The sequence below is a fragment of the Lissotriton vulgaris genome, chromosome 5 (assembly GCF_964263255.1).
Source record: "Lissotriton vulgaris chromosome 5, aLisVul1.2, whole genome shotgun sequence".
Lineage (NCBI taxonomy): Eukaryota > Metazoa > Chordata > Amphibia > Caudata > Salamandridae > Lissotriton > Lissotriton vulgaris.
Genome location: NC_141693.1, coordinates 1295762007 through 1295775633, shown reverse-complemented (window position 1 = coordinate 1295775633; position 13627 = coordinate 1295762007). Strand labels below are relative to the sequence as shown.

Below are 13627 nucleotides of genomic sequence, written 5' to 3'. Positions count from 1 at the left end.
ATATGATCAAGCCCATTATTGCAGTTTTAGCTGCAGTTTTCTGCCGCTAAAACAGCGATAATTGTATCGCCTGTCTTGATAATATGCCCCTAAATGTTTCTGCATCTAACTGGCCCTTAGGTGTGGAAAATGTTTAATTTGCATTTAGACAATTTAAATCCTAATTCAAATAAAGGTTTAGGGATGTTCAGAAGCTCATACTCAATTATCCCAAAAATCAGGTGTAGCTGAAAGACATTAGCCAAAGGTTAAACGTGTTTACATGTTGAGATGTACATGTATGCTGTACTTACGTGGATGTCCACCTGATGGAAAATCTTCAGGTATAAATGTAATATGTAGGAGTAGTCATAAAACTCATTGACTTTCGTGCAATGCACGAGCACTCCACAGGAATTTTATGAATCCATAAAAGTTTGAAATCTATTCCAAGTACTGGAGGAAATCTACAAGGATCTCTGACTTTTTAAAATCCGTCAGTAAATGAGACCATGGAGACATCCCGATGGTGCACAAACAATCCGAGTAGCATTTCCTCTACCTTTACAGAAAATATAAGTAAAATAAGGACATATTGCTTTTCATAACTATCAGCAACATTTTCTAGGTTAATGCCATAAAAGCAAAGAATTCCAAAATCATAAAAAAAAGTCTTACTCAGCAAACTACGTATTGACAAATCAATAACAATTGCTAAGTTGAATTTGTGAATTTGAAACAGTTTACGATCATAGATCAAAAATGCTCTTTGAGATCAAAATAAGAGAAGGTGACAACCTAGTTATATTTTGGGAAGTTAAACTTTGTTTTAGGAAAATAACACTTAGGTGCAAGGAGTAGGGCCAATCTGGGTGGATTTGAGGAACAAGCTTGAAATTAATATATATAGGGTAAACCAATTCAGGATATTTCCCCAATATTTAATGTGAAGGCACATTATTTATTTGAACTCTCTCGGTGACCATTGAAATGCAAGCACTCGCTTCATTTGTTAAAAAGAAGGTAAACCCTAATAAGGACTGAACAACTCTCTAGGCTAATGAATGGGACACCATGATATCATGTTTGTACTTACTTAGATTTTTGTGTGATTCATTTTGTGTCTTATTTAGTATGTCATAAACCTTCAAGATTTCATGTCTTCCCAAGATGGGTTTTTATGAATACTTAAGGATAGTGGAACAGAAATAAGGGAACAGACAGCAGAAAAATGTAAGTAGAAAATCAGCCATGGGAGCCATACACCTATATCTATGCATAAATGTAAAGTCTCAATGAATAAACATCCTCAAGACCAACTATATGTTATTGGCAATTATGAGGGCATTTGATCAGTACAGTGATAATAAATACAATCAATTAAGACTTAAGCACAGCCCCAGAAAGAGAATATTACTTGTAGAGTCATAAGCTGGGGCAGTGCCGTCGGCTGCGCTATCCTGCATTGGGAAAACCTCCAAGAATTCCTTCCTGAACACAGACAGAAGAAAAGAGATCCGGTAATCCAGGCGCACATTCAGGATGAACTGTGGAGAGAAAAACAGGATGCATGAACCTCCTGTGGAGCCATTGGCTTTGTGGTATTATTGTGACATGTTCGGGTACTTATGAGTAGCTGTCTAAAGTCAGCAATTTTAAAACCATAGACATGGTATCTTGCTCCATGGGAAAACGAGACGACCATTTTCCAATGGGAAGAAGGAAAGGAAAGTCCAGAAATGGATAGAAAGATAGAACCAAGAGTCTACCAGAAGAAGAATTAGGAAGGATATTGCAGTTGTGCAAAGTGTGACATGTATAGAGGGTCTTGTATGGTCCAGACAGAGGGCCTGTCATCCACCAGAAATGCTAGAGAAGAATATACACTGATTCCAATAAGACAGGCCTGGAAACAGCAGAGTATGGGCACAGGGGTCACCAGCGAGAGAGAGAGAGACATCAAGGAACAGATAGGTAACCTACAAGAGAGATAGACAGAGGCTACATTAGGGTTGCCCCTAGTCCAGGTTTCGGAATCTCCAAACGGATTAATTGCAACATCTACCGCTTAGTGACGTATATTGCATTCAAAACAGCCTTGATGGGGTCACAAACGAAAGCAGCTCTGTGAGCCATCCATTGTGCTTGAGTTGCTCCTGCACCTGCTGCATGATGGATAGGTATGCCTTGTGTGGGCCACATTTGGTCCCCGAGAATAATGGTTAAATTGGTGCAAACAGTATTTGCTGTCGTTTTAGCAGTATGATCAATCTAGAACTGAGTGTAAACTGTTGTAGTCCCCAGGTTGCACTCACTTCTCAACAGCTCCTACCTGGTTTAAACACAAAGCAAGAAAAGGGCAGAAACAGTTGGTACCAAATTGTGAAAATACTGTTTGTACACACAATTCCCTTTCTATCTGCTGATGTAGAAATTGGCTTGACAGAGTACTTTTTATTAGACTCTAAATCCTCCCTTAGATTTTAACCCCCAGAATACATTTGCAAACACCTGTCCATGCAAATTCATAATGTCATTTCAACTTTTGCTTTCATTTGATGCACTTGATTTGTAGGGCCGCCATTCATCGGCATGGTGTCCGGCCCACTTTTCACTTTGGTTTAATTATCCATAACTGTCCTCTTAAGCTATGAGACATCTCTTTCACTTGGGTGTCAGAAATGGAAACATAATAATGTTCGCATTTTGCTTTGATATAGGTAAGACAAAGAGAAAAAAATAAGAGAGAGTCAAAGAGAGGTTCACTCAGAGAAATATCACAGGAGGAGAAATATCAAGACGTCTCAAAGTGAGCAATAAATGTGGGATCTCCAAAGAGAGGGAAACTTCAACAAAAGAAAGTTAGGAAACAAAGATACTGCAAAGAGGATGGAATACATACCCACCCTAAGACAGTAGGGATAGGTACAGCGCGAGAGGAAGAGAAAGTCAGGGACAGGAATCCCACAGAGAGAAAAAGAAAGAGATAGATATTGAATGAACAAAAGGAAGAAGAGGGATGCTGAGTGACCGCAGCAAGATTAAATGAGCCTGATTGCAACCTCTCTTCACCAAGGCCCCGATTCACAGAACTAACTTAGGACAAAATCCTAAACTTACTACCATTTTGGTATTCACAGAAGGCACTTACTCATTTAGGTATTCACAGAAGTTAGGATTCCTAACTTTAGGACTCCTAAATGCCTTCTGTGAATACCGAAAGTCTTAAAGTTAGGATCTTTCTCAGTTTAGGAGTAGTAAAGTTAGGACTCCTAACTTTAGGACTCCTAAATGCCTTCTGTGAATACCAAACGTCTTAAAGTTAGGATTTTTCTCAGTTTAGGAGTAGTAATGTTAGGACTCCTAACTTTAGGACTCCTAAATTCCTTTTGTGAATACCGAAAGTCTTAAAGTTAGGATCTTTCTCAGTTTAGGAGTAGTAAAGTTAGGACTCCTAACTTTAGGACTCCTAAATTCCTTCTGTGAATACCAAAAGTCTTAAAGTTAGGATTTTTCTCAGTTTAGGAGTAGTAAAGTTAGGACTCCTAACTTTAGGACTCCTAAACTGAGAAAAATCCTAACTTTAAGACTTTCGGTATTCACAGAAGGCATTTAGCAGTCCTAAAGTTAGGACTCCTAACTTCTGTGAATACCGAAATTAGTAAGTGCCTTCTGTGAATACCAAAATGAGTAAGTGCCTTCTGTGAATACCAAAATGGTAGTAAGTTTAGGATTTTTTCTTAAGTTAGTTCTGTGAATCGGCCCCCACATTCACAGGGATGAGGCTCCCATACCCACCTACCTGTAATATCTCAAGGATCTTGAGCTTGGTCTCCATCACAATGACAGTCTCATTCTCTGAGGGCTTCTGCTTGATAGCTGCGTCTGCAGTGACAACAGACCCGAGTCCGGGTGGCACAAAGACGGACTGCTTCCGGTTCAGCACCATGGTAGACATGATCTGACCCACGCCCTGGATAGATTGACGGACGTTTTTTCCTAGGAGGGAAGAAATGGCATGCAGATAAGAAGAGGATTTGTGGAAGAAGGGAAGGAGGTGGTCAAGAAATTAACATGACAGGTGGAGGGAGCGGAGAGCCTACGTTTCAAGACTACCAGCTATTCAAGCCTCCAACAACCAATCAGCTGTTAGTTTTCACCAGCTCAAGTGGCCAATATCATACTGAGCGTTTCACAGAAGCATTCAAGAGTAAAACTTAAAATACCGTTTGGTCAAATCACAAGGGATGGAGGAAGCTGGAGGACATGCTGAGGTTCCAGAGCTGCTGGCCTGATGAAGTGGAAACATGTGACAGAAATAGATGACTAAATGCCTGCTTTCCCTTCTACTGGAGCTCTGAAGAGCTCAGCCAAACTAAGATCTGAAGTATAACCATCAAACACAGATTTGTGCCCCGTGGCACAGCAGAGACGCCATAGGCCCTAATGCAAGCAATGGATTCTCCTGTCTCTCCGCTCCCTTATTTGGCACTAAAAAAAACTGATTGCAGGACAGAGGTGGCTCCTCAGACCCCTGCACACAGGTACCACAGCATCATATATGCCAACATTTTAAAAGTGTAAAGTGGGACATTTAAAACTAATCAGCAGAATGTTTTTCTCCCATTGACTACCATTGAGGCCTGAATCTGGTCTATTGGCATGTATGGGACTTGCAAATGTGCTGCTGCAGGATCGCATATGAGAAATGCAAATATACGTTTTTTCTCACCTGTCAGGAAGGAGCGCAGAGAAAGCACTATGGCAGGCAGAAAGAGTGTGACAAATGTTGTGCACTCGCCTGCAGAAGCAGGTTACTGGTAGTGCATACTCCGAGCCGTACAAAACCAGTCCCTGTCAGCTGTAGCCTGAAGAATAATCAGGTTTTTAGGTCTTGCCTGCACTGACTCTTCTAGACATGCTGTATCTACTACATGGGCTTGAAGCATAGCCCATCCTTTTCAGTGGTTCCTCCTATTGTCATTTGGAATTGCTGGCTTTTGTTTGGTGAATACTCTTAGTAGTCCCTGCTTTTGGACTTTTGTATCCTCCCATGAGAACAGACCCAGTTACATATGCTCTTCGCTTCAGGTTATTTAGGACACTTTGAGTGCAATATTTTATTTTAGGCCTTCCTTTGCCTTCTAAGTGTTCAGTTTTGTTTACTTCATGCTTGAAACTTCAGTCCACTTAATTTGCTCTAGCATCATTTAATCTCCCTGTGCCATACCCCACCCCTCACCTCTCCGATAACGCTGCTTGCCTAACCCCACCACTCCTCCGAGGTCGCTGCTCATTTTGTCTTTTGTCTAATTTAAATTAAATTATCACTTCATTTGCAGTGCTGTCATGTAATCTCCTTGTGCTTTCTCCCCCCTAACCCCTCTCACAACATTGCTTGCCCGCCCCCAACCCTCTCTGAGAGATCGCTGCTTGTTTTTTTCTTTTGCTTAATTTAAATTACAATAGTAGATTTATATAGCGCGGCTATGCAGGAGCTCTCTAGGGGCACAGGGGAAATTAGTAGCAAAAATATAGCTAAATTGTGAGTTTTTTGGGAGTAAATTGGAAAAAAAGTGCTCTGGATAAAAGTGTATTTTCTTTCCCTAAAAACGCCATCAACGAATGGTGTGGTGTGCTAAAGTCACTATCTTCACAACTTTTAAGAGCATGAAGATTTGAATAAAAAAAAAAACGTTTTTACCACAGTTTTGTCATTTTTCAAAGAGGTAGACCATTTTCAGATCTCGTGTGTGCTGTATCTTCGAAACTTGCTGTATCTACAATACGGGTTTCGACCACCGCCCACCTATTTGATTGGTTCATCTTACTGTCCTTCGTAAATGCTGGCTTTTGCTTGATGAATACACTTAGTAGTCCCTCCTTTTGGACTTTTGTAACTTCCTATCAGGACTTTCCCTTGTTACATGTGCTCTTACTCTTTCTGGTACTTATGATACTCTGTGAGCACTCTTTTTTTGGTTTGCCTGCCTCTGTTCATGTTTGCAACAGCTCTTGATGGTTCCTGTAGCCGGCCTTCAGAGGGCGACCTTTGTGCTCATGCAACACTGCTTGTGGGGGGGCTACCGGGCCGGTCTATTATTAGATTGTGGGCTGGCCTGCTGCTGCCCACCCATGCAGCTCACAGTGCTGTACAGAGCTAGCATTTACCAGAGAAGCAGTGAACAGTTACCAAAGGTTAGTGCAAGAAAATTGAAAGACTTGCTGTGTTAGTAGAGTGTTTTTCCTGCTGCGGCGCTTGGTGCATTCACACTGGGCCTCTGTTTTTCTTGTAGGAAATTGAATTGTACTGGAATTATATAGCACTCACTACCCCAACAAGGAATCTATGCACTTTATTATGTCTTTCTTCCTCCCTAGGAACAGTGAACACAAGCATTGCCTCAACACTAATGCCACTTTTTTCGTAAAGCATGTGCGGCTTTCTTTTTATAATATGGTATAGTGTGTATGTTTTTTTCTAAATTATTCTTTTTTTGTCTTTTTATTTTGAAAAGATTTTACGTGATAATCTCAACTCTACTGGCCTTTTATGAAACTTGTGCACAATGTCTTCTATGGACTAATTTCCATACCACAGTATAACATGCATTTTTTTCTAAATAAATGTTCCTGTTTCTCTCCTTATTTTGTGAAGCTTGTGTGCAATAATCCTTACTGCAGTGGCCTATTGTGAAGCTTGTGTGGGATGTCTTCAAAGAATTTCTTTTTATAACATAGTATAGCGTGCACATTTTTTTTAAATGCTCCTTTTTTATGTCTTTTTAATTTGTGAAGCTTGTGGGCAATACTTACAACCCAATTGGCCAATTATAAAGCTTGTGCGTGATGTATTCGATGGTTATACTGTGCATGCTTATTATCATAATACCACACAGCAATAAGAAGTGCTCTGAGGAGCCAAGCATTCCGTCTGAATCAGACTGTATAACTGCATATAGCCTATGCTTGCTCTATGCAAGAATCATGAGGCGGGAGACTAACCTTGAAATCGGTTGTCTACCGACTAAATCAGAAGGGTTGGCATGTATGCACCATCTACTGCACTACTGACAGCTACTCCCCTCTTGGTCCTGATGTAGTCCCAGGATAGAGGTTATACTGGTGCAAACAGTGCTTACTGTCATTTTAGCACAAATGCCAATCTAGAGCTGAGTGTAAACTGCAGTTCACAAGTTGCGTTTACACTTATCAACATCTCCCAACTTTGCTGATTTAGGCCGGGGTCTTGGGAAGGAGCGGAGCAAAATGCACAGCACTTACTCAGATCCACTCGGTCTGGAATGATCCCAGAGCGATCCAAGTCTCCTTTAGTTATTACTTTCTGGCCGTCAGACAGCTTGAGGTTCAGCAGGTTGTTGCACTGAGCCAGGTGGCTCACCACGCTAGCTGGCGCTCACTTTAAGCACGAAACAAGCACGAAATCTGAAATAATTGCTGCTAAATAGTACAAATACAGCTTATAGGCAGTCACCACCTTTCTTCCTGCTCATTTACATATTAGGCACAAAATGCATTAAAAAAAAAAGCCAATGTTATTTGGGCTGGAGAAAATGTTTTGACTGACTTGTTTGCCCAGACTTTAAGTGCCCTCTCTGTACTTATCCTGCACAACACACTTCCAAACACCTGTCCATGCTAAGTCATAAAGTCAATTTAACTTTTTCTTTGATGTGATGCAATGGTTTGATGGGTCAACCTTCATTAACAGGATGTTTGACCCCCCCTTTCACTGAAGTTCAATCACCCATAACCGTCCTCTTAAACTTATCTGAAGTCAGCTTATAAAGTGTTCATATATCGCCATTCGTTGCTGAACACAAATACGACACCTGCGTCTTTTAATGCTCATCACATGGCTAAACTTTAGGCTCACACTGTCTCTCATCTCAACTTTGTGTGTTTCCTCTGACTCCATGTTCAACATTATCCTTCATTTCATCAGAATAAACATTCATATGCAGTGCTTAATTTGTAAAATCAATCAATCAGTGCCTCTTTTTCACTGGCACGGGCCACAAAGTGATGGAAACCTCCATATACTGTTTCATAAATGTTGCTGTGGTTAAGACTGACATTAGAGCTTTTAATAAACCAGCCACACCAGGGGGAAATTCTATGCTCGAGTTTGCAATTCTGCCACAAGGTGCTGCAAGGCTCCAACATGGCGATGATTCAATGCAGCAAGTGGAGGAACTTTGCCATGTTTATTAGTATGGTTAAGTTCTTTGATAATAGGGAATACCTTCAGCGGGGCAAATGTAAAGTTCCCCCTGCGCCTAACAGAACTGCTGATGGTGCCCACTGGCAAACACCAGCTCAAATTAAGTACTGTTTATATGCCTAATGTTTTCATTCCATTTCCACCAGTGCCACAGGCCAAGCTTGGATATAAACTTGTTGTACTGTTTATTTTTGTAACAATGAAAATGGTGCAACGTGAGAAGGATTTGACCAGACACGGTCAAGATTGATCAAGACAAGTTGCTGAACAATAGCAATATCTGCCTGTTCATCCTTTTTAATTTATCTGAGGTGTCTGATAGCAGTGATTAGTAAAGGCTCATCACAGTTCTCAAACACCACATGGCTTCAAAGGAAACATTCTCTGTAGGTTGTCCTCCTTCCTAACTAGTCTCAAGCAGCTAGTTGAGTGGGGCTGCACATTCTCTGAATTCTTTCCCAGCCACTTCTCAAAGTTTTTGCCCAACTCGACCACTCCACTGAAGCAAAACAAGGGTAGGGTAGTTCCAACACGATCCCCTTGAATTGAGCTAAGACCAGCTGCGGCCCGTGCAGGTAAGATTAAAGGGGTGGTGAGCCAGAGTGAGAGGGGATTTTGACGGATGACGATGAGGGAAAATTCATTATTAATTATGTCGAAATCCCACTTCCGCCAGCTCCAGCGCTCTTACCTGCACGGGCCGCAGCTGTCTAAGACAGAGGACCTGAGAGTATGCACCGTGAGAGTGTGATCTGCTGTGCAGGTGAAGGCTCATGAGAAAATCCTCTCCGATTTTTATCAACATTACAATAACCTTTATCATGGAGATGGGCTTTGCCTTTACACTGTGTTAAGTTAGCATGAGCTTATTAGAAGTTTAAACGCCATTTTTCCTCTCTCTGCTTTTGCACACGGCACACAATATTATAAATGTTTAGAGTCTAGCAGAATATTTTGCTTCACACGAGAATAATATGTCTTCCTATAGTATCAGCCCTGCTTGATAAGCCATGTCTGAACAGTGAGTGCCGAGGCCTTCAAGGTTATTTCAACACAGTGGTTGTTGTTCGGTCTGATCAGCGCACGTCCTAGACATAACACATATGCAGCTGTGGCCACCTCTGATTTCGGCGCGTTTAATAATAAACTGCACAGAGCATGAACACACAGTTTGGAGAACATTCGCATGCAGAGAGCTGGTGTAGAAAATGATGTGATCCCTTTCTACTAGGACCAGAGGTATGGGGCCGCCCTTGTAAACCCAAAGACACCTTTTGTAGATATAATATAATATACTAGCAAGAGAGGGTAAGACTGAGGTACGATTTAGCCGTCTTCCCTGTAGCATTTTTTTACATGCTTTCTCCCTTTGTATTTTATGGAATAGTAACTATGCTGATAACCTTGTTTCTTATAATATGGTTGCTTTTATTAGCTAAGATACAGCGCTTGAGAACACGGCACTAGAAATAAATATTTCAAACTTGCACGTGTCTTCATTTGCTCCTCGTTTTGGACTGGTATGATACTATAACGAAAGAGTGTTCATGTGTTCCACGTTACCTGAGGTATTTTAAGTTCATGTTCTGGGTTGTATGGAAGAACCAATGAGACACTGATTGCTAGTCTGGTAGGGGATTTTGGATACTAAGGTGAGTTTTGATACACCCTAATTTACTGAGTTTCCAAGTCTCTATGCACATTTCTGTGTAGGAGCAGAATCCCTGTGACACCTTGACAGCGATTTAGCACAGACTGCATACCTTTGTTTGGATATTTTAATATCTCTGTAATGATTCACAATCTGAACCTATGCTGCATTCACAATCTTTGGGGTTGCCTATGCTGCATTCGCAATCCTACAGTTCTTTTCTTTTGTTTGTAAATTGCCTGGATTTTATCTTCAAACCACACAGGAGACCCAAAATAGTGGCATTTGCTTCTTCTTTTTGTGCATGCAAAAGGGGCATGAATGGCTTCCCTGTTCACATAAACTCTTACAATTGTATTGCTTATGTTTGCTTTGCACCCGATGGCTCAGAGGTAGATGAATTCCCCTTTTCATATTCTTTTTGTAGAGTTTGACTCCTCTGGACCAGTGTATGTAAATAAAGAAGCAGAAAGTACAATTGCAAATTTCAAAACATTCTGTAAATGTGAAAGCATTTGACATTGGAGGGTAAAAATGAACTTAGTATCCTGAGATCGATTTGTGGGAATAGTGCACGAACATCGAACACAATGCAGTATAAACAATGAGTGGCGTCTATTGAATTTAGAAAAGCTCCAACCTTCCTATTAAAATTAATTCTTTGTTTCTTTTTTATACATGTGAATTAAATAAAATATTTACTCATTTGTTAATTCGTTTGATGAGTTAATGCTTCTGTATATTCTGTGTAGTGTTTGTGGTTCAAACTTTCTAAAGTGGTCCTTGCTTTCCAGTGATCACTCACTGGGGGTCCCTGGATTCCCATAATGATTTAATGAGGATCCCCGTGTTCCAGTAATAATTAAGTGGGGGTCCACAGAAGTCAAAAGGTTAAGACCATAAACCACTGGTGACAGGTCCATCATATAGAAACCTAATCAGCACCTGAATTAGTGCATCACTAAGTGTAACTATTGAGTAGACCATTACCGTCCTCTGATCACACTCAGATTTGGCAGACGTGGATCAGAAAAATATCTATTTGTGAGGTTGGTTAACAAGTTTAAAGCCCCTCACTGCGCCACTATATTTTATTTCCTCCATATACATACAGATTTCCATAACAGATCAATTAGTAAGACACTTTGGGAGGGTCATTGGAAAAGTGGGAATTCACATCTAAGCTTAAAAAGAATCTCTATTTTGAGACCAACTCTGCTGGCACCTACTTGATTTTTACAAATAAATGCCCTAATGTCTTCAGCAACTGATGAACCCTTGGGAAGCTTTTGTGAAACAGGTGTTCTATTAGGGGTATGTAAGGAGAGCAACAACCATTCTCATGCATTTGGTAGTACATCTAGTGCTAAAGTAACAATGACATGATCCTAGGGAGATTTAGAAGCACTAATTATTTTTGTTAAGTGTGAACAACCAGCCTCTTTCTCTAATAATTAGGTGCATCTTACTAGAATGAATTAGAGTAGTCATTTTTTATACTTTGACACTGAAAAAATAGTTGAACAGAATTACACTAAATTTGTCATGATAGCAGAACTTTAAGTTTTGCATAGTATGAATTCGTGGAGTAGCTTTTAACAAATTAGCACATAAGAATTGTTCAAGTCTGGGCATGAAGAGGTTAGATTTTAACAACATCTGAACTGTTAATCCGTGATCCTCCATGCATTTACAAATCCACAGTGGATTTCTGAATCCAGTATAAAAAATTAAGGCACACAATTGGACTACAGAGCTTGTTCTCCTGTATGCCATAGTGTATTTGCGAATTGGGCAACGGATTTGCAAATCTGCTACCCTCCAATTGTTTGGCTTGCACAGAATAATTTCTATTACTCAACATGTCTCAGAACCACAATGGAAAAAGAAAAAGGGCATTAGAGGCCATGATGAACCTAACTTGCACCCAGGCCCATGAAGGGATTCAGAAAGGGACACCAACAATAAAATTAATATAACAATATGATTTTTGTTGTAGGATTGTAGAATCCTATATTAGGACGAATCCTGGACAAAAAATGTAATTAGAATTTGGAGCACCTCAACTGCTGTGTGCAGTCGGTGTGATGGACAGGGTTTGGTTGGGATTAGTACTTGGCCAAAGAGAGGGCGCAGCAGGATTGGCCAATCTATGGTAGGCAGGGGGCAGGTGATCAGCCCGCTGTAAACAGCTGAAGACTATGTAAATGGCAGAATATTATGTGATGTGGGGTTGGTGACCTGCTGCGGGTTGGACACATGGTGATCATTAATGTTATTTACCATGTAATGAATGATGTCAACGGTAAGGTGATAAGCAGTACATGATGGGGTGCGAGTTATGCTTAGTTTTTAAATCACAAAATTAAACCAACCTAAAAATGACTGAAATTTGTCAGATATCGTTTTGTAAATTAACCCTAGTTATGCACTACTTATGACCGTACATATGACATCGTTCATGACATGTTAAATTACACAATTTATCTCCATTGTCCAAACCACAGAGAAATATAGATAGATAGATAGATAGATAGATAGATAGATAGATAGATAGATAGATAGATAGATAAATATACGTATATAAACACATGTGTCCTGTTTGTATATTACATTTTAAAGGGCACAATTCAGCATTGCAAACCATTTACAGTTTCCCATGGTTGAAAGGAGAGATAACAGCTAATTCCTATTGTATGTCACTGTTTATAATACAAATAGTTACACATAAGGAAAGTCTAATGAGGGGTTTCAATTGCATATCTTTAGGCAGCATAGCTACAAGAAATTATGAATTCCATTCTTAAAGACCTAGTTTATGCACATATCAAGCTTTGTTTAACTATTGACACCAGTCTTCCTCTTCGGCCACATTTCTACCCGCTCATTACTAAATCTACTACTCATACTCCACAAACCATGAGATGCCCTATATGTTAACATTTTTCCCTATAAGGGTCCAAACATATGGGTGAGTTAATTTCTTCCTAGCTCTAATCCTCATAACTGACTAAGTTTTGCAAGTCCGGAGTCATAGGATGTTGGTCCTCAGCGGCATCAGTTTTAAAATATGTTTCTTCCTCTACACTCTTTCAGATTCAGAATTTCCAGTTGTTGTTTTCATAGTTTCTGAACTTAAATGTCACAAAACCAAAGAAAAACATGTCAAATTAGTATACGCTTTCCTTTGAATTCATTGTATTTCAATATTTCAAACAACCATAGAAGAGATACTCCATATTCAGTTTGGTACTGATTGTCTAGACCAATTAACCACCTCCTATTTACAGATGGTCTTCTGAAGGTGAAGTAAGATCATGAGCCATACGGGTGAGAAGGAACAATGTATGGCCTACTGGCCATATGGTTTTCCTGGCTTATAACCAGGAGATCCATCCTAAAAGTTCTGTATTTCAAATCACCTTTTATTCTGTATTATTTTAATGATCGTTTAGCATGCGATCAAGAGAGTAAATCAAGAGAATAAATTAAATCTTACCAGTTCCATCGTCAGTGTACATAGCTTGGAGCATCATGTTTGGGTTTTGTACACAGTCAATAATGCTGAGAAGAGTCCGTGTGAGACGCAACAACTCACTGAAGCTGTAAAACCCAAAGTATATGAGGTGTCGAGCAAGGCTGACAACCTGAAAATGATAGAAAGACAGACAGTACAAATTCAAAATCCTGAAACCATTAGCAGAAGGAGCAGTGTGGAAAAATCAGCAACCAATGACTGCACTGACTTAATA

At 40.0% G+C, this 13627-nt stretch overlaps 1 protein-coding gene across 1 annotated transcript in view; it reads right to left on the bottom strand.

The window, feature by feature from the left end:
- The window catches only part of ITPR3 (inositol 1,4,5-trisphosphate receptor type 3), a 588642-nt gene that overhangs the window by 174929 nt on the left and 400086 nt on the right, over positions 1-13627 (bottom strand). The window contains exons 21-23 of the mRNA XM_086923190.1: positions 13375-13522; positions 3782-3978; positions 1397-1526 (exon numbers count right to left, since the gene is read on the bottom strand). Coding sequence (XP_086779316.1) covers positions 1397-1526; positions 3782-3978; positions 13375-13522 — 475 coding nt within the window. The remainder of the gene's footprint in view (positions 1-1396; positions 1527-3781; positions 3979-13374; positions 13523-13627) is intronic.